The 25,022-nt window shown below is 34.3% G+C and overlaps 1 protein-coding gene across 12 annotated transcripts in view; it reads right to left on the reverse strand.

The window, feature by feature from the left end:
* The window catches only part of DOCK9 (dedicator of cytokinesis 9), a 111,245-nt gene that overhangs the window by 1,419 nt on the left and 84,804 nt on the right, over window positions 1-25,022 (reverse strand). For 7 of the 12 annotated variants that reach the window (XM_021530276.4, XM_085581628.1, XM_085581663.1 and 4 more), the window contains 18 exons: window positions 24,570-24,684; window positions 23,589-23,655; window positions 22,112-22,159; window positions 20,266-20,402; window positions 17,361-17,476; window positions 15,530-15,667; window positions 15,038-15,220; window positions 14,304-14,417; window positions 13,948-14,163; window positions 12,466-12,523; window positions 10,509-10,615; window positions 7,933-8,055; window positions 7,441-7,554; window positions 5,807-5,953; window positions 4,792-5,002; window positions 3,854-4,044; window positions 2,572-2,672; window positions 2,229-2,367 (listed from right to left, as the gene is read on the reverse strand). In XM_021530276.4, the coding sequence (XP_021385951.1) occupies window positions 2,229-2,367; window positions 2,572-2,672; window positions 3,854-4,044; window positions 4,792-5,002; window positions 5,807-5,953; window positions 7,441-7,554; window positions 7,933-8,055; window positions 10,509-10,615; window positions 12,466-12,523; window positions 13,948-14,163; window positions 14,304-14,417; window positions 15,038-15,220; window positions 15,530-15,667; window positions 17,361-17,476; window positions 20,266-20,402; window positions 22,112-22,159; window positions 23,589-23,655; window positions 24,570-24,684 (2,325 nt within the window). Of the gene's footprint in view, window positions 1-2,228; window positions 2,368-2,571; window positions 2,673-3,853; window positions 4,045-4,791; window positions 5,003-5,806; window positions 5,954-7,440; window positions 7,555-7,932; window positions 8,056-10,508; window positions 10,616-12,465; window positions 12,524-13,947; window positions 14,164-14,303; window positions 14,418-15,037; window positions 15,221-15,529; window positions 15,668-17,360; window positions 17,477-19,706; window positions 19,751-20,265; window positions 20,403-22,111; window positions 22,160-23,588; window positions 23,656-24,569; window positions 24,685-25,022 lie in introns of all 12 variants that reach the window. The other 5 variants (XM_021530274.4, XM_085581641.1, XM_021530273.4 and 2 more) reach the window with 2 other exon arrangements.

A 25,022-nucleotide genomic window follows, 5' to 3' on the forward strand; every position in this document is an offset into this window, starting at 1 on the left:
CCAATATCAATTCTTCTAACTGAAATATTACACTGTACTCTGCAGAGGGTACTTGGACAGTTTCTATCATTCCTCCTGTTAACTTTCAAAAGGAATTTCATAGTGACAAGGTCACTTTTTGCCCTTTTTTGGTTTTCATTCTTTGACTCTATAGAGGTATGATTTGAGCATTTCTTATAAAAAGCTATCAAAACACAAAAAGATTTTATTCCTAACAGCTATAAACAAATTGATGCTAAAATTAGAAGTACCATAAAAAAAGGAATTATATAAATATTAGACAAACTAATAGAACAGAAGTAGAGAAAACTAATTACCATCCCATCTGATCATATTGGCAAGCAGCAGAGGAGAAAAAAAAAATCTGTTAAGATTCTTTATGCATTTTTATAACAAATTTTTTGCAGTTGTTAAAACCTTGCAGTGTTACATTACAGCTAATAGTTTGTTCAGTGATGCAGAACTTTTTCTCAAAACAGCAATAGGCAGATACATAAAGGAGACATTTAAAAAGATTTAAGTGAAGACCTTCATGTTTCTATGCCTTCAGGGCAATTATCAGTCTAATTGGAAAAAAACGCAAACAACTAAAGCAAAACAAAGCAAAACCACCAATAAAATATTTATTGGTGGCATATTTAAATTATCTAATTACATTTGTATAAGAACACAGTGATAGGCTTATAGTACATATTACTGCAGTCAGTTCTGTACTTTCATGTTCTGTTCACAGTGTCTTATGGATATCAGTTGTTTGTCTAAATGTTAAACCAAGAGAAAAAGGGGCAATGTGATTTACTCCTGAAGTTTCAGGACATGCTTTTTCTTATCACCAAACTTTGGAAACTCACATACATCAGCATTTTTTAAACATCTATATCTTGCACTGAGTTCCAAGTACTTTTTCTTGTGTACAGATTTTCATTATATTCTTCTACTTTTTCCTGTACCAGGGGAATACTGATCTTGCATTTTCCATTAAATTCTTTGACCAAAACACTTGTCTCTCCTTTCCAAAGGGGTATTCTGTATTGCTGTCTAATCCCCTCATGTACCTCCTTCATCTCAATCAGCTTTCCAATCAGTTATCCTCCATTCCAAATCCTCCTCTGCTTATCAATAAATCACATTGAAATATAGTCAAACTGTCCCACTTCTGTTAGCTAAGCAAACTCTTTTTCTGTTCCACAAATCTTTCAAAACTATTTTTTTCTACTTTTGTTTCTTATTAAAAAACCAAATCCAACTACTTAATTCTGGAAAAATGGTATCACTTTCTATAAACTTTGGTTCACAGTGTTCTCTATTGATGGTAGTTAAACAGTTGTGTCATAAGCTCTTCTCTGTGACAGGATATCAAACTTGGCGAAGGAAAATAAAGCCGATGTGCTTCATCATGATTATATCATATCACAGAGCTACTCAGAACACAGTACCTGAGAACCACATTGGGAAATAATGGAAAGCAAGAAAACATGTGAAGTGAACTTTAGATAAGTGGCCCATTTTTGAATAGAAAAAAGTTGCCATATAAAAGTTTTGGGTACCATCTAAGCAAAAGTAGAATAAAGGCAAATTTCTTTTTAGAATTATAAACCATACTGTGGTCCTGGAAAAGGGTTATAAAAGTAACAGTGGATGAAAGAAAAGGGGGCTGAAGTGATGAATATGATGAATAAAAATGTCAAAAAGGCAGGGATTGAGCACTGAACTTCAGCTCTTCCTGTCCTCCTAGAAATAATATCTTTGCCTTTGAGACATTTCTACCATAGAACCCAGATACAAAGGTTGAGTGGTACATCTCACTCCACGAAAGTTCTGATTTTCCTTCCCCTTTATTTCTAGCTTGTCAGTATTGGACTTCCCTCAAAAAAATGTATTGGAATACCTCTTGAAAGATATTTAACTCTTTGTTACAAAAGCAATTATTTATACCTCCAAAATTGAAGAAGAAAGGGCTAAGCTTGCAGATCATATATATTAATTTAATTACATTTGTTTTATCTTTATTGTAGTCTTCCTTGCCTACAAAAAAAACAGGCTTGCGCCAAGGAATACACAAGCAAAAAAAATGAAGGTCCACAATTTCATGAGAGGCTTATACTCCGATAGAAAGAAAAAAAAGAAACAATCCTTTAGTGTTAAGTATTATATACATTTCCCCTACTCTTTTCACATTATAGTAACATTCTGAATGATAGTATGTATAACTTAATTTCAGCACATACTTGTTCATGCATTATTTCAGAAAGCTCTTTTGCCATTTCTCTGTAGTTTGCCTTCATTTCTTCTTGATATTCCAACTGATCTTCCTTTATCAGTCGTTCATTTACACCCAGAGCATGCCCACAGGCTTCAACAAATTGCCTGATTTAGAGAAAATAAGAAAGTTCTCAAACAGAAATCCAAAAGATTGGTTTAAAATGTCAGCTTAAAGTATGTTTTTACTGAACCAGAACACTTTAAAAGTTATAAGTTTCAAAAAGAATTGTTATAAGTCTTGGAAAAAAGATCCATTTTTTTCTTCCCTCTCCTCCATCCCCAAGAAATCCCAAATCTTCCATGCCATACCTAAAAACTTCTTTTAGGAGCTTTACTTTATTATCTGGATATCTTTTGGTGTTAGTGTCATCTAAGAAAGCTCTTGCATATGCTAATGGACCAGCATTGACCTAAAAAGAACAAGAATTAAAAAATAGTCAGATATCTGACATACTGTTTTAGCAATAATAGGTGCTACAGGTGCCTATTGGATTTGATTTTCTTATGAGAATACATAGATTTTAAAAAAGCTGGAATTAGAAGAGAACTGCTAGAGTTGGAGCATTAAAGCAGGAGAGGTCTCTCCAGTGCTATAAACCTGTCCTGGCACAAAGAAACCACTTCAATGATGTGGCAGAGTAACTGCGGATATTGCCAATCTGTTATCTCTGTTATGCAATTAGGCTGGGAAAAGGAGCTAACCTATTACTGTTTGGTGTGTGTATCTGTTGAAAACAGATTTCCAAGCTGAGAATTCTGCAAAAATCTGCAGAAGTTTTATTGTGCTCTTAGGGCAGCTACATGAGAAGTGGTTTCAGTGACTTATGACTCATCCTTATTATTCCTTCATATTATTAAAATGAGCCTCTCCCTTCTCATCCCATAATACTAGCTTGACAACTTACTGATTCTGGAACCTTGGTTTGGTTTTTTTTCCCTTTTCTGCTGAATGAGACAGCTGGTCATCTCAAGATGACTGTGTTAACAGTGCCTTCGTTTCCAATCAGTTTAAAATAATAGAGTAGCACATATGTCACTGCACTTTTTGAAGATCCTTTCCATACTGACTTGTACATCCTACACCTGCTTCAGGTACCCTGTTTTGGTGAATCTGATGGCTTCTTTATACTTTCCAGGTCCTGCCTGCTTTAGGCAAAAAGGCATGCACAATGAGATTTTCTATGGTTATCTTCTTCCTATGTATTATCACTCACTCTTGATCTCCATAGGATTCTTACAAAAATATGCTAGACCTACTGTAGGCAGACCTACAGCTGGGCAAAATATGCTAATTTATCTTCAGGTTCATCTATTATTTCTAGCAGTTTCAGCTTTACACCAAAATCTGGTGGGGCTTGGAATACAATATATTCCAGAGATGAATCTTAATTATTTTGTGTAACTGTCTCTGATTAGTTGTTTATATTAAATACTTTTATTTCTTTTCCTATTCAGGAAATAACTGCAGACAGTGAGCATATTTCTAATTTAGGACACTCTTAAACATGCAGAATAGAAATCAACTATAAAATGCTACTTATATAAGTTTTCAAGGACAGAAGCAAATAAAGCTACATGGCAAAGGTCTTACCTGAACACTGACACTTCCCTGTAGCTTCAGCTGCAATTTGATCATATCTACTTCAGCTGAAGAGCAAAGCTGTCTAAGCTCTGCAACTTTTTTACTCATTTCATCAATGGCTACTTCAATGGGATTTAAATCAGTGTGGTGCTGGTACATCACTGGAATGCGTTTCTTCACGTATGGAAAACAGTGTATGGCTGTGGACGGAAACAAGTTTAACTTAGTCAGGAAAAGAATTTTTTAATAAGGTGTGCTTTGAGAGAATCTCATGCTAAAATCTCATTTTGATGTAATTAGCTGCCCAATTTAATAACTTATATAATTAGAAGTACTACCAAATGGACCGGGAAGCAAGACACTGAAATGTAAATGTGCACACTGTTACATGAATTACAGCAAAGAAAGATCACTGTCATTACTGCTACTAATTACCACCAAGAAATAAACTACTGGAACTTAATTTATATGAGAACTCTGAAAATAATTGCTTAACATTCCCAAATCTCAAGGAAAAGAAGAATCCCAAAGTAGCAAAGCTGTGTTTGCTATTTCCTCGCAAGTACTGGCTATGGGCAGCTACAAAGTTACTTTTTATTATAAAGTCACTTTATTATTATAAAGTCACTTATTTGTTTTTACAACTATATTAATACAGAAACTTGTACTTAACAGAGACAAAACTCAAAATAGTCTTCTTCTAAGAAAAAGGAAAGCCAGGTTCCAGATTCAGAATTCTGGAAGCTTAAGGAAAAGGAGATAATAATTTTGAGGATTCTCCACTGAAGAAATCAATCTGAAAAACCTAGTTGTGGCCAAAAATATGAAAAGGATTTTAGCTGATAGCTATAAAGAACTTAGTTAGGTGAAATGAAAAAACCCATATAGAACAAAATTAGACCATTTGAACTAATGCTTCCAGTCACAGCATTCCATTCCATCAGTACCTGTCAAAATAGTCCGTCGCTTACACTGTTCTTCTACTCCTCCTTGTCTTTTACCACCTTGAGTAAAAGGCATCTCAAACATGAAGCGACGAATGTTGTGAGTCCTTTCAAAATCTGTTTTTCTTTCCTGCAGCTCCTTTTCTTCAAAGTATGGAATTACATGTGTAACTTGAATATATGCATATTTTGAATCTAAATCCTTAGGATTTACCTTAAAAACAGGAAAAAAAATAAAATAGCAACATTGTGAATTAAGTGGATCTAACAGTAGTCAAACAACTTCCAGAAATTAAATTTGGTCTCTTAACCTCTAAGTTATTGAAAACATGGGAAACGTGCATGCTTTCACAAAGGTTTCCTATATTCAGTTTTTAACTACTAGGAATAAAGACAGTCAGATGCGTTACAGCACGTTGTGGATTTTTTTTTTTTGTTTGTTTTGGTTCGTTTGGTTTTTGGAGGGTTTTAACTGCTCATGATCATGAAATCCAGTCCTTTCATCAAGTCCTCCTCTTGTTTTAAAGTTCATATATTGAAATGCCCACCATTGCTGCACTTTAAGGCCAAAATGCACAGAAATTTTTGAATCAAGGATTCAAAAGGATCCTTTATCAAGGAACAAAAAGAGCCATGAAATCATACTAAGAGGAAAGCACCATAAAGTCTAAGGCTGAGATGTGGAAAATGGAAGAACTTCCAAGGAATGAATGTGCATGAATGGACAAGAAATATGGCTAAAGTTAACACAGAATATGATCTTAATCCAAATTTGTTCTAAGATCCAATTATTGTTTTGAGAGGTAACACTACAGAAATTAAGCTTTTTGGTTGTTCTAAACGGCATACTTAGTAGGAGATAATATTCCTCTCATGCCTTTCCAACAGTAGAGCTTTTAGATGCAAAAATAGTAGAGCTTTCAGATGAAAATCATTAAAAGACAGTGATCCCACAGTATTTCACGTAAACTAGTGAAAGCCATGTATTAGAATTTTTTAGAGAGAATAAAGATCATACTTTGCCAGAATCCTGAATCATTTTGACATTCTCGGCTCCAAATTTGTCAGAGTAGAGTTTTTGGAGTCTTTGGGAAATTTCTGAAAGAGGTGTGAGTTTAGGCTCTTTATAGATATATTCCTTCCCATCTTCATCCTCAAAGAAACCCTGTAAAAAATAAAGTAATCAAAATCTTGGGGAATAAAACATGTAAGGAAATTACTAAAATAGGACATAATGTGTGAGGTTCAAAGGAAATATAAACATTTAACATCAGTATTCAAGCAAACATAAATAGACAGAAATTAAAATCTAAGTAAAAGGGTTTTCTAAGAGAATAAAAAACAACAGAAAAATGTAATTCTCTACTACAACATGAGTGAAAGATAATGGAAACACAGAGTTTAAATTTTAAAAGTTTGTAGCAATTCTATGGTGTGCCAAGCCTTTGAGATAAGTTTCCTTCACTTTTACTTAAAAGTGAACTTGCAGCACTGTTTCACTCGCCAAAATTGGTAGTCTTGCTCAACAAGACGATCTGATTCACAAGTGACTACTTTGGCAAAAGTTTATATAAAAATAATCTGAAAATTTTCCTTAGGTAGTTATAAAAAATTAATTCCACAAGATGAAATATAATTATGCAAAGATCTTAATTTTATGATTTACCATTGGTATATACTTCTTTATTTTATTACACACACCATTGTTTTTAAAACCACAACTAAATGCACGATACATGGAAAGTGAAACAGTTCATTGGTTTAAAACAACAAGCCATGTTGAGTTCATGTTTGAAACCAGAAAATAAATATTTTTGTCATAAACGAAACAGACAAAATAGAAAAGCACAACATATCATGTATAAACACAGGCTAGATTGACAAAAATACCCACACCAAACTACGGTGAAATGCAGTAGTTTGTACTGCATTGCTTGCTTTGTAAGCAGTCACTGTAATTACCTCAACATCTGTCTCACTGTCTGTAAACTGGTATTGCTATAAAGTCATAAAAGACAACAGAATACATGTAAAATTATACTGCTCAGAGTATTTTACAATTCTCCATGCTCAGCTGGACATTTAAGCAACTGGGCTATGCATGTAGAGAGTGTATTACTCGATACTGTATGCGTGATACCATAGGGATACAGAGGCATTCTAGACATGTACCAGAGGATGTGAAGCTGCCCAATACACAGCCAGAACTTTGGTTTGAAGCATGCAATACTGATGCATAGAAAAGAGTGATCTGTTCTCTAAATGGAGCTTGATGTTACTTTTTGACTTGCAATGGCTATTAATGCATACCAATCTAAGAAGCAGCCTTGCAAACCACACCGTAGCACTACAGACATTATGTCAATGCATTGCTATAACTGACATTACAGAAAACTTACCGCTGCCTTAAGGTAGTAAATAAAAGAAGAAAAAAAGAAAAAAAGGCAAAAAAATTTACTGAGGAAAATTATAAGAATTTTACTGGATAAATGTTTTAAAAATAAATTACTGATGGTGTTTCTTTATTTCATACAGAACACATTCCGTGTGCTTGTAATGTCACAGCATCAATATAGATGATGGAGTAAACCTTGTAAAATAAATTCCAGTTTTTCTTACTGCATAGAGCACACCAGTGAAAGTAACACTCACTTGTCCAAAGAATGCTACCCTGAAATAAGTTCCCAGCAGCCTCTTGCCTGTATGCATAACTTCTGTAACTTTACTGTACGCTCGATGAAGGGTGTCATATAAGTGAGCAAGCCTCTAAAAGTGAAAGAAAACAATAATGAGGGAGAAGAACAAAGCACAATTGTCCTATCTTAAAATATGTATTTCCTATCTTAATATTTCCTATCCTAAATTATTTTCTTGCAGTCAGTAACAACTGAAAACATTCTTTTATTGAATGGTAGTATTAGGTTTAGCATTTGTATCAGGATGGCAATATGTAAGACTGATTTTTAGTTTTTTATATTTAAAGAAAAAAAATTAATTATTTAAAATTAAAACAAACATTTCAACACATTCAAATTTCAGTTACAATTTTAACTCTTATTATGTGATGTCCAATGTGTCAGGCAGTTAGACTTGAAAAATTGGGATTTTTTTCTTGCTCAAATTTACTTTTGATGAATTAAGTACCTCAAAATCTCTCCGTTTTTCATAAATGGGAATTATAAGTTTATATATGTCAGCGATGAGTTCATAGCGTTCTGCCTTCCAGAGTCCATCAGCACACTGCTCCAACAATTCCATCAGCACATCCTAGATTTGGATACACATTTGAAAGTGTAAAACAATTCAGTACTCATCGAAAGCACAGCAAATAATTATACCAAAATTCTTCCCAGTGTAAACGAAAATCTTGCCTCAAAACAGAATTATGTACACTTTGTAATTTAAGTTATTGTGGCAATCAAAAATTGGTAAAAGGAAACAAAACAAGACAGATTGGTCTGAGTATACACATATACTCTTTGTATTTACAAACAGCGTGTTTTTTTAGATAGTCTTGAAACTTCTTTGGACCCTCTTCTATCACTCTTGCATCACAGTGTTGAAGCAAGAAGCTGGAAAAAACTCCTTTGATGCTTAGAAGTTACTCTATTCCACCACCTTCTTCCCTTTGGTAGAGGACTAAGTCAGCTTAAAGACATCACTAAAAAAATCAATTCTTAACACTGTGAGCACAGACTAAAAAGTAGTAGCCTTATCCACGTGCTGCAACAGAACTTAAAACATTTCCTCCTTTCCCCCAGTCATTATGGGGCTGTGCAGACTCCCCACTGTCAGCAGCCAAGTGGTGACAAGTGACAGACCAGTGTCACTGCTGCACCACGAGGGCTGTCCACAACACTGGTTTATGACACAAGTGCTTAATTCAGACACCAGAGGGCATCCAGATGTAGCAAAGTAAAATTTTGTTTACAAAAGGAAAAGAACAGGAAGAGCACAAGTGGGAGAGCTGATAGGAAGGAGCAAAACAACACACCATTTTTGAGCCACATGTCTCAATATTTATCCATTCTCATGGGAAAAGGTTTTTTCCATATACGCAGTGTTTCCCTTGACACCTGTGAGAACAGCTACTTGCTCTCACTGGTGCTCTTCTCGGAAACGTCTGATTCTTCGACTAACCACTTTAGGAGCTGGACTTTTTCCAGTTTGTTGATACCTGTCTTGACTTTTGGGGGTCAGTGCTGGACACAAGGTTAGAGATGGGGCTCCACAAATGCCAGCATAAAGGGAAAAAACTCACTTCCCTCTGCTTCTTGAGTCAATCCTCACAAACACAACACAACCTGCATTGGCTTTTGTTTCCACAAAGCCACACTGATGATTCCTGTTCAACAGGCAGCCCACAAGAACTTCCAGGTCTTTCTGCAGAACTATTATTGTTTCTCCCTGTCATGGTTATTACTTTTCCCAAGTTTCAGATAACTTCAGTATTTTTTTTTTCAATATTTCATCACTTAGAGTACTACATGGTTAAGTTTAGAAAGGGTTGCACACAGGGAAAAAATGAAATTTGGCTTGGTTTGATCCTTCTGCAAGCTGTACAGGCTTATAATTTCACTCTTGGCTTACTGCTGTTCCATGGAAATAATGAGAGACGGAAATAAATTTGTGTAGGGTTCAATGACCCAGAAAAATCAGTATATTCTTTTTGCAGGGAGTGACTAACGAGAAAAAGAAAAAGGACATTCCAATTAAAAAAATGCATAATAATTTAACTCTGACAAATGGTCTGGCAGGAAAGCAGTGACAGAAATTTCCAACAAAACTTTCCACCAGCAATAGTCACTAGAATTCCCAATCTTCAGTAACTTGGAGCAGCTTGCATATTGCTTTGAGTAACATGATACATTTAATGCTGGATCATAACAATTAATGATTTTAAAAAGACAGCACAAAAATTGAAAAAAAATACAAACCACAAAGCAGCTTGCACAGTTAAGTAATACTGTCATACAGCTTTACCATACACCAATTATAACACAAAAGAAACTAATTTTGCTGTACAATTACACTTACAAACTAGGGGGTTTTCCAATATGAGTGCTGCCAATTGTGGTCTGTTCCTCTCTACCACAACTACACCAGCAAATACATAGTGCAGACAGCTTTTCATAAGCAAGATTATTAACATTTTCATATAGGCTGCTTACTAGTAAAATTTACTGTAGAGCCTGCACAGATGGATCAGCAAAGACACAAGGAGTGAAACTTAAGCCAGAAAAACACATGGACATGAGTCTGAGCCTGGTGTCAGTAAAACTACTTTCATTATTATGGCATATTTGCTTAGGGAAACTGTAAACAGCAAAAAAGCAGTGAACACATTTTCATGATTTCTGGTGGAGTTATACTCTAAATCCAAGTCAGTTTTACAAAACAACATATTTTTCTAACTCTAATAAGTAACCCACATTAGAGTTCCTCCTGTCAACTAGAATAAGCTCCTATTTTGCTTTTATTCCAAAAGTGGTGTTGAATTGATGTGCTAGCACTATATTTAAAATACGTGTAATACCGTAAATTCTCAAAATCTGGGACACTTAACAATTTTTTTATTTTAGCTTTAGGGTATGAATAGCAGATCAGAAAATGATTATTGTATCCTTTATATCAGTAATTCTCCAGACTGAAACACAAAATTTGAAAAAAACCCCAGCCCTTCCATGTATCTAAATTTTAATGTTTTTATGCTTACTTACTTCATTGAAGTGAACATCTTGCATTCCAACATCCTCCATCATTGAAGCCTCTTCATCTATATTTGGTGTGATTACTCTGAAGGCAGTACAACCTTGCCTGAACATCCCTATCATTGAAAAAGAAATATAGACAATTTTAATTTTCTCCAGCAGGATAATACTAGGCCACTTTGTGATTCTGGATAAAACAGAAGCCATGTTTAAATATATCTATCATCAAATAAATAAAGAAATAGATCAGCCTCCCACTGCATGATTAAAATACAAGACCTTACATTACTATGAATGTACAAATGAGTTTTAAAAAACCCAAAAAACATTAATATCTGGACCCTTACCTACCAAACTAAGTGCCTGAATTCTCATACTTCATCTTAAATTTGTGTCTAATCTACTCCACCCTAAGTTTAAGGTACTCAAGGCAACTTTTACAGTATTTAATTAAACTGCCATGAAGTCATGCTGGACCTGAGTACAGGGACAGGACTGGCACATAATTTTTTCCAGTCTGAACAATATGAATGACATTATCAAGGGATGGCAAACCAGATTATTCAAACTCAGAAAACCAGGAAAAAATTGAACAAAATACCAATCCAACTTCCTTTACTGAAAAAAAAATACTTAACAAAAATGGAGTATAGAATGTTCCAACATGAAACCAGTCTCTTTTACTCACTCTGTTTATATCTTTTTAGATTACATCAGACTGCTGAATTAAGAAAACAGGATATTCTGTATCAATTAAAACCTCAAGGGTGATCAGTAAATATTATGGAAGCTTAAGGATTTGCACATATTTATTTTACAAGTCATTCCTACAAAGATTCTTGCTGCTCAGTTAGGAGTTCTGACCATCAGAAGTTTTAATGAATGATTGCCTCAAATGCAAGGGGCTTTTCTGTTCATAGAAGTACCACAGGTAGAAGTTTGTTCCTCTGTATTACTGAGAGGAAATGAATTTTATATGATAGTATATAAAAATAGCAGAACACCCAAAGGACTCACAAATAAATAGAGACTATTCTCAGGTGTCATCAGGCTTCCAAATGGACACAGTAATTTGTTCTAACAGTTTATTTCAGATTTGGTTTCAGAGAAGGCTCTGAAATCACTGGGGCGAAGAAAATAGCCTATACACTACACAAGCATTTGATGAGAAGCACAACAAGAACAGAGACAAGTCATCTTTTAGACTCATGATTTTACTTCATTTTGAACTGTCATGCAAAGGCAAAGCTAAAAAGATGCAAATATGAATTTACCCACAAATCCAAAACATTATCTCAACATCATAATCAGTTTTAACAGATTCCTGAAATGTTCTTCAAGAGAGCTCTTTTTGTTAATTTAAGTTATATCTCAAATCCCTGACTGAGAACTCTTCTGATCCTATAGATGAAAGGAAGCTTTCTACCCTGTCTCAAGGGTCATCAGAATTCACTCTTACAAACAGCTGCTGGCACAGAATTTTTTTGTAAACAATTTTTTTACAAATTTTTTTGTGAAGGTTTTTTTGCTGTTTTTCACAACAAGGTGAAATAGCCAGAGCACTATTATCATTGACTGAACATCTGAAAATTTGTACAAATTTATTTTGACTCTTCTGGCAATGCCAGGTTTCCCTAGAGGCAGTGAGAGACTGACTACTTGTAGAAACAAGAATACTCACAGATAACTTCACTTCAGAAAGGATCTGGTTTGAGCTACTAGCAGCTCTGCTGCAAAATTTAAATTTTTACTTTCCAAAAATTTTACTTTGCCTTCACCTGAAATGCTGCCCTTTAGATATGCAAGTTTACTCTCAAATATGTGAGTTTGCTACCTGGATAGGTCAGAATTTTTTCCCTAGTGGACACTGAAATACCTACAACTTCCTCAAGGAAACTATTGATTTTCCCAGACTCTAATAAAAAAATATATTATAATACATTAATATAAGGTTTTGAAATCATACCTTTTCGTGTGAGATATTCTGCAACCAGTGCTGCTACATGGACATAGCACATTGCTGCCTAAAACAAAAACAGTAACAATCTTTCAAAATACAATTAAAATGGGACTATAAAAACAAGGTATATAAGGAGAGCAACAGTACAAGACAATTTCTTCAGTTCTCCTCTGCTGCTTTGCAGCAGATATTCTATGACTACTGCAAGAATTCTCCACCTCATTTATGTAAAGCAGTAGTTCTGCAAGTGCAGTCCTTAAGCAGAGCACCAAGTGGCATGGACAGCAGTTCACAATCTAAGAGTGACCCAGAGTCACAAATCACACGGTAGGAATATCATGCTGTAATAAAAACCAGTGACACTCTTTGTAATGGATTTGACACTGATGACTTTTCTCAAAAAAAAAAAAAAAAATCACATTCTTGTTTTATTAAAAAGGCTAAGGCTTTCAGCAAAGTAACTATCAGTTGAACAGCTCAAATATGGAGGCTGCACAAGCTCAAACAATGGATGTGAAGGAAAAAAGTAAGAATCTGCCAGAAATTCTAACTCATACTTTGTATTGGCTTGAACTTGATGATTTGCACACATCTTCATCTAGTTGCACAGTCAAAATATAAAGATTTTAACAAAAAATTGAAAAACATAACTGAAAAGGACTAAAAGACTTCTCAGAAGCTGTTCAGTTCAAGAGACAAACTAATATCAAAGTCATGTGCATGCCTTCTGTGTTGCTACCATGTGAAAGAAGAGAATTCCAGTACTAAGAACTGAGTTTGAAAGATAGCACCTTCTATTTCTTGGAGATCTTTACTTGCTTACATGATGTTCATTTTAACTGATGTTAATAAAATGCAATGATTTCATACAAAGCAATTTACTTTCAGATGGAAAAACCTTCCAGAAAGAGACAAAATGAATTTGTATCCAGTTAAAATGTTAATGTCTCATTAAGACATATAACAATCCCCAATTCTGCTTTTTGCTAGAACTGAATATTTTAAGAGCACAGTAAAAACAGAAAGCTTTCCTTTTTTTAAAACAACACAAGAAATTATTTGTCAGTTTTAAGAACATTAGTCATTTTTTTAGTAAGCAATTTGGAATAAAATCAAGCTAATTCTTCAAGTAAAGGCAACTGGAAGAAAATTCAAGGAGTGGCTTTAAGTGTTTAAGCAAGTAATAAAAAAGATATTTTTAAGCAAAAGGCCTTCTTCCATGGCTTGTGTTGTGCATTCCATTCTTAGTAGTGTGCCAGCTATAGCAGTTAAACATGTTCCTTACATTAAAACCAGAAATTACTAACAGATGTACTTGGGTAGGAGAAAAACTTATCAGCTATTGAAACCAATCCAGCAACAATTCAAATACTGTTTAAAATACTTATGTTACATGCTAACAACTACATACAATACATTCCCTTTCTATAAAGATAAGCTTAAGCTTATACCAGAGCTAAAACTAATTTGATTTTTTTTTCCTCTTACCTCTGAAAGATCTCCATTTTTAACATGGATCCTTGCCATGCTGTCTAACCATGTCTTCCTCAGTTCAGGTGTACTTGCATAAGACTTTGCCAAGCTGTACTGGAGGTCTACAAGCATTTCTGGATCATTCTCATGTTCCTTCATCTGAGCCGTAGCCATCAGTACTGTACGAATCCGTTTGGTTAAATCCTTAACATCAGAAGGGAATGTAGTGTGCTAAAACATGGAAAAGTCAGGTTAACTACTGTGTTTTCCTAGTCATTGCACAACAAAGTGATAAAGTATAACTGGAAAAGATGCTATAAAAGAGTCTTCAAGCACCCTTCTACAGTATGGAAATAGGAATAAAAACAGACCTTAATAATTCTGTCGTTATTGGCACAATTGTTGATGATGGAAAGAGACTGCTGAAATCTAGTTCCTCCAATTCCAACCACATCAGCAATTAACTGGCTTACTGAAATAATAACCTTGACAGAAACAAATATCTTGTTAGTGCATATTTTATGAAACACCCTTGAGATGTATCTATGAGGCAATTACAAAATAAATTTTGTTCTTTTTAATTGAAAAACCATTCTTCTATATAAAATAATGTTTGGGGGTCTCTTCCAATTACTTTTACAATAACATAGACAAGATAAAACAGGCATGGTGTTTTATCAAGATACATGACCGACTGCTAGGTGAACTAGCCAGCAATCATTAAACTGGCAAACTACTGTTCTCACCTTCATCAAAACATACAATTTTCAAATGATTTGTTTTACTTTAGATTTCTATGTGCTTGTTGCTGCATTCTTTTCCTTCTTCAGATGCGACTGGATACAACATTCAACAAAAATAACATCTACAAAAGAGAATGTTTGCACTGACAAATAAAATTTATTTCCTACAAAACACAGGGTCATCCAACTGTTTCTAAGCATTTCCTTGTACTGAATATGATTTTATGCCCATTTTCTTACTCTTAGTACCAACTTTGCTTGAACTCCAAATAAATTATTTTAAGTCTATCTGACAAGGCTTTGCACATTGGTATGCAACTGTGTATCTACAATATTAAAAAAAAAGAAGAAAATATACTAACTTGCAGATGTGTTCGAACAAAAGACTTCTTCCCTGTGTAGTCAAAATTATTTCTCATCAAAAAGTACAGTAACTGTGAAGCTTCATTACGAATTGAACTCAGCTTGGAATTACAGTACTTCAGAATTTCATAGCACAGTGCAGAACACATATCAGCTCTACCTTCATAAAATGTAGAAGGAAACTGAGAAAAAAGAAGAAAACAAAGAATTTACTCAGTAAAACTAGAGTCAGATCTTGATAAAATAAGCATCAGAAAAAACCAAATATATTCATATGATCAAACTGTGTAAAGAACAAGAGTTACAGTAGTTCATGGCACAAAATAATTTTTACAGGAAATCAAAGGACAAGCATTCCACACTGTTGAGATAAGATCAGTCCTTATTCTCCAGTTTTATTTTGGGATGTTAGTTCTTAAATTCTTACATAGTATATTGTTACGCAAAGAACTGGACATGTACTTGAAGATGGATTTTTAAAAACTTCTTACCTTGTAAATAAGTGCCCTTAAAGCACTGAATACATTTTTCAATGCTGTTTCAGACTGATTCTTTTGAAGGAAGCAGAGGTATACATCAAATACTTTCTTCATCAATGGATTATGTCCGTGATCAGTCAGTAGCTGAGTCTTTAAAAAAACAACAAGAATTTAGGAGTTTTGTACAGCAACACATTTATACTACTCTAAGAACAGATAATCAGAAGCAGGACATTTAAAAAAATATAACCTCTGTGGCATTACCAAGATGTATAATAATACAAATATACATGAATTCTAACTAGGTATTTCTAACACTTCATTAGTTTTGCTTATAAACAAAGTGTTGCCTTCTAAATAGACTCATAGAACACAACTGTTTTTATCAGCTGTAAATTAAACCTAATAGCTTTTTGAGGGGCACACTCAAAGTACTAACAGACTTTGCTTACACTGGCTTTAGCAGCTCAGATGGGATTTTCTCATAGCAGTATCTCCTACTACAACATGATTCTACAAGGTCCTGCCCCTTCTGCAACTCACCTTGGTGCACTTGACTCTTCCTTGTCATTACTGCTTATATACAGGCCTCCAAAGGAGTGGAAGAGGGTGGGCTCAGACTGGATATAAGAAGAGCTTTTTCTACAGTGAGGGTGCTGAGGCAATGGGACAGGTTGCCCTAAGAAGTAGAAGCCCAGTTCCTTGGAAGGTTTTTCCAAGGCCAAGCTGGATGGGGCTTTGAGCAAGCTGGTCTAGTAGAAGCTGTTTCTGCCCATGCAGAAAGGTTGAACTAGATGATCTCTCAAAGTCCCTTACTATCCAAACCATCATATGACTCTGACTTTATGTATTTCAGTGCAGTTGATTACATAAAAGCTCCTGATTGTACTACCTGTTTTGTTTGAATCTTTGAGACTGTTCTGGCATACTCTTGCCTACCTTCTCAATATACAACACACAGATAACCTTGAACAATTGTCATTTCAAGTATGATGGGCTGATAATTACAGGATCATTAGTGTTCATTCCTCTTTAAATCTTTATAGCTAGGTATCTTAATTTTCAATTCTATCACCAGGTCCATGGACTGAACTGGCTATAAACTCTACAAATTCAATTACCAGGAGAAGGAATCTCATTGTAAATAAGCTCATGTTTTCATAACAAGATTAAAGATAAGACACTAAATTTGACTATTCAAGCAAAAAACTGGATATACTGCTTCAATTAGAGGAGAAACAAGCTAGAGTTATCATCTCTCCTTTTTATGGCTTTGATTTTAAAGTCTGGAAAACCTCAGAAAAACAGCCAAGAGGGGTAAGTAAGTGGGTGTGCTATATAAAGATTCCACAGGAGAGCAACTGATACAACTAAAAGAAGTCTTACTAGTGGACAAATGGAAAAAATGTTACAGAAGAGGAACACACAAATCACTATTAAGGAGTGCATTACTATAATAAGCAGCTAAGTTCAATATGAAAGTCTTAGAGTGTCCAATTATGGTTTTGCCATAGATCTCTCACCTCACATGGCCTTTTTAAAGCCACTTTTACCACTAATATTAGGTAGACACTAAAGCTGCTAGAACAATTTTTAAGTTAGACTGAGGAAGGAGCTTTTCTCACAGATTACTGCTGGTGTATGATGTGTAACTGAAGCCAAAGCATTTTGCTGTGAGACATTATCAGTTTTACATGAAAATAATAAAATACAGTGCTAGAGAACCTAAAAATAGCAATGCTATTTAACTAGACTATAAAAATGTAATTTCAAAAATAGTTTTTAAAAGTATTTATTCTCAAAGATACTTAAGGGAAAAGTTAACACCAAGTTATAAACAAACCTTAAATGCCATTGTGAATAATGATAGAGTGTCCAGAATTGTAATGCAAACTTCGGTGGCAATATTTGCTTCAAGTAAAGACTGGTGAAGGACATCTGCATCTGAATGGCCATAGCCTACAGAAATTCCAAATGAAGTGTAAGTGCTGGATACACTCATTTAAATGTTGCTTATTTCCAAAAGACTTGCTGAACTAGGAAAAGATTAACAAGTAAAAAGCCTGACAGAAGTTAGTATTCAATACAAGAAAATAATTCATATGCATTTAAATAGTTTCAAATATGGTCATACAATTATTCTAACATAATTTGCACAGGACTATAAAATATATTAAATAAGAATTTCAACAATAGAAGCATTAAACAGCAGTTAAAAACTATGTGATATTTCATATATATGTGCATGTAGACACACATGTATATATATATATAAAGCTACACAGTTTTATATATATATATACACACACACATATATTGGTAAGTACTGCAGTAGGATGAAGTTACAGCTGAAAATATGTATTTTGGCAATTTAGTGATGTTACAATGGTCTCAAAGTTAATCACAAGTCAACCAGGATAAAAATACAAAATAGTAAGAGTTGAAGGAATACAATCTTGTAGTAATATGCATTTTACCACCCAAGTAATGAATACTGCTCTTGTAGCAATACAGTGCAATACCTCCATATTTAATAAAAACATTCTATAACTTCTGGCTCCATAGTGAATTTTAATAATTTTAAAAACATGTCCTGGCTCAGCACTGATAATAATGTGTCCCTTCTGTTCCCTAACACTGATCATGGAGCACCAGATTTACAAACGTGACCAGGCTGCTTTATAAATGTTTGGTCTGTGTCATGTTTAAATGTCAGATTTACAGACAACTTAGCATCACTAAATCAATGACAAGGATTAAAAACTTGTTGAGATTAAGAAAAGGACAGAAGAAATGCCAAACTCTATTGTAATGACACCTGGCCAATTCCTTCTGCACCTTCTTGCTTCCTTGTCTGAACTACACATGTATACCCATAACCACCAGTTTCTTTAGATTTATATGTTCTTTCTTTAAGCACAAATCTATACTGAAGTTTCTCAGAGATTAAAGGCAACATAACAGTATTTCAATTATATTTCTAGCTTAGGTGGTTAGAAAGGGAGAAAATAAGTTTATAATTTACACTAATAGACAACTATCTTGGCAAAGAATCTTGATTTTAGAAACAAGTAAAGCAACTATTTCCACCAGACACTTCCTTTCTTTATGTTTTCCACACAAAATATCTGCAATATTATTCAAGCTCTGAATGCTACTTTGGATACATGATAGAGGCAGACTGACAACTAAACAAAACTGGAAGTTAACAACAAGAACAAAGATATAAAAATCAGTTTCATACTTGATATGGTTTTTACAGCAACATATTTTCGATTTGTAAAACCTGGGTCAATACAATGTGTAATATTTATTAACTGTCCATTTAAAAAACCACCCATTATCAGTTTAGACAAAGTTATCTGAATAAGACACCTTCCTTCATAATTTCCTTCAGTTGGAAAAGAATGGAAAGTTTCTTTTTACATAAGCATGCATTTTTAAAAATCTTTCAGCTCATTGTTTCCTAAAAAATCAGTAAACATTGCCAAGTTCTGAAAGCATGGAATCTCTTTGCACAGGGACACAGTATGTGTTTCTCAGAGTTTTTTCTTTTTAACCAGGCTTTATCTGCAAAGTATTATACTGTACCAAATGTGTAGCCACATAGTGTGAAGGTTTTCTTTTGTGTATCAACAACCATGGAAAAATTATGATGATACAGCAGTAGCAGACTGATTGCAAGGAAAAAAAGTAACTTCCACATACTTGTCTGACATTTTAAAAGCAAGCAATTGCATTCTTACATTTAAACAGATGTGATAATGCATTTATGAATAGAGAGGTTTTGTGGGATTTTTTTTTTTCACTTTTATACAAGACAATATGGTAAGTCTTGAGCAATTAGGTTAAGTTTTGCTTTATATTACAGAAAAAGAGCTAAAAGATTTTAAGGGACAGTTAGATATGCTTTGAGAAATCAAAGAATGAACACAGTGAAAATAAAGTTAACTCAAATAATTGTTTTACTGCACACAACTCTTTTCAATACCAGTGTTGTATTTTACTGCATTAGTCAACCAGTTTCATTGTTTTTTGAAGCTGAAATTTGAGAAACGATGCTTTAGAATACTTTACATACAGTATATTGCATTTTAGAAGCAGAATGTTTAAAAAGATAGGCCACAAGCAGATTTAGTTTTCAGTACAGCAGTCTATACAAGCTGACTTCAACCTGATTAAATCTTACCATTGTCTACAGAAATTCCAAGAATACTTGATATCTTTCTCACACTGAAAACAGAAAAATCACTTCATTATTAGACGCTTTTTCACTTCCAGACAAACTAAATCATGGGCTCACAATCTTTGCAGAAATTCTAAGAAACTTATTTCTCCTTAGGGGATGTCAAAACATGGAGATATGGTCAGAATACATATATTTAATTTTAGACTAGTAGTTTATAAGACCGTGTAGGAGAAAAAAATCAAAGCTTAATAAAACAAATAGGAAAAAAAAGTAAATTTTGTAACTATGAGCAGCACAAGTTTGAGGTGTACGTAACCAGAAGAAAATATTAAAATACAGTTTTAGGACAGACTGTAGTTAACCATGCTCCATGTTATGACACCACCCAGCAGTGACTGTTCTATCACAAAGCAGAGAACAGACCATCGACTGCTTCCAGCTATTCGCTTGACCTGGAACAGTAAAAGTCATTGGGATGCACTGGTGTGGCTCTGGGACCTGTGTCTGGTGTTGTGGTACTGGTTGAGGATGACAGCTGTTATCATGTAATGAAACTTACTGTGGTTAAAAGTGAGAGAGTTATCCAGGCTGCTCAGCTGCTGCAATCTGGCATGCATCATTCCTGTTCTGTTACGGGAAACAGGCAATGTCTGAGATTTTCGATCATGAACTATGGATCCTAACCCCTCCTGGTTCCTGCAAGATGGGTGAAATGGGATAGAAGCAAAAGTTAGACATGTCAAACTGCAGCAAGATAGGAAGTGCTGTTAGTTAAGCACAAGAAGTTTTATAGAAGGAATTATAATGCAACCTATTCACTGTTTTCTTTACAAAACAAAAATAGGTAGCTTTAAAAAAAGCACCACAGCAAACTTCCTCAAAACCTCAAAGCATGAAAGCAAAAGCACACAAGCAGCCACTCTTGAAGTGCTAAATTTACTTCAGAGCTTTTGGAAAAAAAAGTATTTGAAAACATAAATATTCTGAAAATATTCAGAACCCAAAACTGAATCCTCTATTTTGATTGCAAAAAAATTAGCAAAAAAAGTTAGGACACACAGCAGTAAAATGAGAAAGCACACATGCAACAGGAGAGCAGGAATTAACTGAGATAGCATCATATGCTTCTTACCCAAGCAGGAAGGGAGAAGAGCCATAGACTTTGTTAAATTTGCAGCAATCAAATGAAGAAAACAGAAAAGTGATCTGTGTTAGCAATCAGTACAGGCTAACTTCCTATTGTGTACCACCACCAGATCTGATGAAAAATGAAAACCAGTGCCTGAATTGCAGAATTCCCTGTTCCCTTTTGTTCTCTGTCATTTGTGTATTTTAACAGTACGTGCATTGACTGTGATATGCTTCAGTGTAGTGACAATGTGAAAGACATGAAAGTTACATTTACTGGGAAAATTCACAACACCAGATGCTTTCATTAGCTCAACATTTTCAACATTAACATGCAGCACAGAGACCAGGTGATCAGTAAATGAAAAAGAAGTGTAGTAGTGTCCTCTACAAACTTATCAGACAAAGCAGTTGGAAGAACTTTTACAAAAAGCCTGAAAATCATAGACTCCTGTACATCCAGAGTTTGACATACATTTGAACACAAATATTACAATCAAAACCTTAAGAAAGCCAAATTTATTTTTTAGTTATGTTATGTGAACAATTTTTTCCCCCCAGAAAGGAGATAGTTGAGTCTGTAGAAGAAGATTCACATTATCTAAACTAAAACCAAAAAAGGCTAATATTATAGTTCAAAAGTATTACCATCCAAAGTCAGCAACAACTTTCTCAGTGAGTTCAAAAGGGCCAGGATTTTAACCAGTTTAATTGTAACACTATTACCATGTGAACCACAGTGCTAGGCCTAAAGAAGCTGCTATCTTTTACTCCATTAAAAAACACTTTGTATTAAAAAAAAATGCAAACATATTAAAATAAATTAATACAAGTTTCTGACTCCCACAGATTTTCTTTGGACTTCAAATTTAAAAACAGCAGAATGCTCATTACCCACCTTCAAGTAAAACCACTATATACAGGAAATTTCTAAAACATTTCAGTTTACATGGTTTTATGACAAACTGAATAAACAAAACATTGTAAAATTTTTTCCCCAAAACATTATTTCAAGGAAAAAAGATAACATTTAAGGGGTGGCTTCTGAAGTAATCATTAAAAAACAGCTCACAGATCATTCTTAAATAAATACCAGATTTCCATACAAGATACAGATTTGTTAATATGGTAGTCAGTTACTTACTTCAAAATCTTATGCATCATTTCACAGTAACTCTTCTACTTGTACAATTTGCTTGTTACTGAGGTTCAAGGCATATCTTACACACTGTAATTATTAATGAACAAGACAATGAAATTTGAATTCCACACAGTACCTGGCTATGTATCGTTTTCCCATGTACTGGAACTGATGTAAGCACACTCTGCAAGGAACACAAGTCAGAGAAGCCACACTTAAAAAAACCTTCTATAGATTTAAGTACACTGGAATTATTCAACAATTACTGTTAACTTTAAACTCTTACATCATGAAAGTTCATTATTTCTCCCAGCCTTACAATTCCCTTCCAAACCCCAAGCCCAGAAAAGGTAAATGTGTCAGTTATCTACAAATGTACAAGACAGGGCAACTAACATGGAAGAGAGAAGCAAAGGGATAACCAGACACTGCCTATTTACATAAATTTTGTAAATTGTGTGCAAGTGTTCAAAGTAAGGGCAAAATATTTTGCTTCCCCTCACATTAGCCTAAACTCACTTGGTTACAAATTGGCTTTTTTTGTTTTGTTTGGTTTTATTTAAGGTCTCCAGATTCCAGGAAAACAACAGGGTTTCTGAAAGAACTATTTTCAAAAGGGAATATGCTTTTATAACAAGATAATGACAAAGACAAATTAACAACAAAAAAATTTCATTAAAAAAGTAATCTATTACTGGTAAGTGCACAACACTAATGATTAATTAACTGGAAGTCATATTTTAAAATCAAGAGAAGCGGTGTGAGTGGAGCTGTAATACTGATTTTATTTTACTCTTTTCACAAGGTAAACATCTCTTCCAATAATACAGAAAACCCCACAACATCCCTTGTTCCTCCAGTAAGATGTTCTAAAAGTTCTCCTTTAAAGTGTAAAGCCAAAATGAAAGCCAGTTTTCAGGCTCTGTCTTCCATATGCCAGCTGAGAATGAGAGAAAAGACTGACTCATTGCCTCTTCAACTCAGCTTCATTTTTTACTGAGACCTAGAGTAGCTAAGGTGTCTCCAACCTGCCAAGACAGAATGGCCTGGGGGAAGGTTTGCCTTCCCCAAACTTGTCACTGTGAGCACAAAATAACCTCAACTCGCCCTTCTGAGGTCTTCTTGTCTTTTAGATGAGCAGACTCATAGCGGAACAGTGGACTCATCCTGTACCTATTCCCTTAGGGAATAGCAGAGGACACATGAGGAATGCTAGAGCATAGTTCTGAAGTTATGCAATTCAATTTTGCTATGCAAACATGTATTTGCTATTTAACAGGTGATGTTACAAGACACTGTTTAATGCAGAAGGGTATCAAGATAGTTGGTTCCTCTTCCATGAGCACTGCAAAATTCTGAGCACTACTTGTTGTTCAAGAACCTCCTAAGATCCCTTCTGCATAGCCTGATTCCAAGGACTATCATGGACTTGGACAGACATACAATTGTGGACAGGAATTTAAGGACTTCTAAATAGATCAGGACAATATTATTAAAATAAACCCTAAAAAACAAGCAAACAAAAAAGCATTTACACATGCTTATATCTACACTCATGCTGTTCATAGAACAGTAAAACATACAGTTGCATGACAAGCACAACAAAAACTTACTCTGTAATGGTGAAAAAGTCCATGAGTTCAGATTTTGTAGCCTTGTTCCAATATGTAAACAAAGCATCTAGGAAAATGAATAACAATTTAAAATATAACAATTGCTATTTGAAGTTTTCCTTAAACCTGATTATACAAATGCTCATATCAATTCTCCAAATGAGCTTCTGCAGTATGATGTTACTTAATTAACCCATAATAATCACATCCAGTTTCATATTTTACATAGTAATAATTGTGTAGCCTGTAGTGCCTACAGCTCTATAACTATGTAAGACTTCAGCATATTTCAGACTGTTAGTCCAATAACTTGCTTCTTTACAGGTGGGTCTCAGCATTTTTTTTTAATTAAAATTAATTTTTTTTTTTGATCACAGACAGGGATGGTTCCAAGATGTATGATCCTAACAAACAAGTAAGATGTGCCATTCATCCCTATTTCTATACCTCTGCAACCTTCTCCAGGATAACATGACTCTCAAAAATTCAATGGATCATCTCACAAACATCCCAGGAGAATGAAGAAGTACTAACATCCACATATTCCAGAAGTGGAAATATACACAACAAATAATTTGGCTCCTTGTAATACAGCAAGATCTGCAGAATAGAGGAATAAACTAGCCCAAGACACTTTTACAGAACAATGAATTATTCTTCACCTCTGTTTTCCAAATCAAACTGTACAATCACACACAAATATTCACTTTCTTAAAAAGTCTTTTAGCTGACCTTACTCTTTTAATAAATAATGAGTACTTAAAGTTTACAAGGTTTCAATCAGAGTTCAGTTTGAGTGATCATACATATTTGTAAAATGCAGCACATCATGGTACCTACATCTAAAATGTTTTGCTGATTTTGAAAAGTTATTGAAATAACAGGCATAAATCCAGCTAATGACTTTGAATTTATAAAAAGCAGGAACTTATAAATTTATAAGCAAGAATTTATAAAAAGCAGGAACAAGGAACTACCTACCATCTGACATGCTTCTTAAAATATGAAGGAAACACATGAGCAGACTTTTGATCTCTGCTTGGTCAAGTTTGTCATATCGAACAACAGAACTTCCTAAAGTGCTGCTCTGTTGGTTCTGAAAAGCAAACAGATGTATTTCAGCTGAAGAGTTCTTAAACTGATAACAAACTAATTTGTTTTCAATTGCTTTAATAACTCCTGCAGCAGAAAAAGGATCCCAGAATGGAGACAAAGGTGTTTCATGTAGAGACAGGTCACTAAAATACACATCACACACACCAAGTATACCAAATTAAGCCTCTTTGCTTTGCTTGTTTTTACTTCCTTCTAGGTATAATTTTTTTCCTCTAGGAGCAAAAGGAAAAGTCACCTAAGAGGGATTATTAAACAAGCTAATTATACCTAGGTACTCACATTGCAGAAATCAAGCCTCCCCTTCTGTTTAGATTGAAT

Source organism: Lonchura striata, chromosome 1 (assembly GCF_050655825.1).
Source record: "Lonchura striata isolate lonStrDom1 chromosome 1, ASM5065582v1, whole genome shotgun sequence".
In the NCBI taxonomy this organism is placed as follows: Eukaryota; Metazoa; Chordata; class Aves; order Passeriformes; family Estrildidae; genus Lonchura; species Lonchura striata.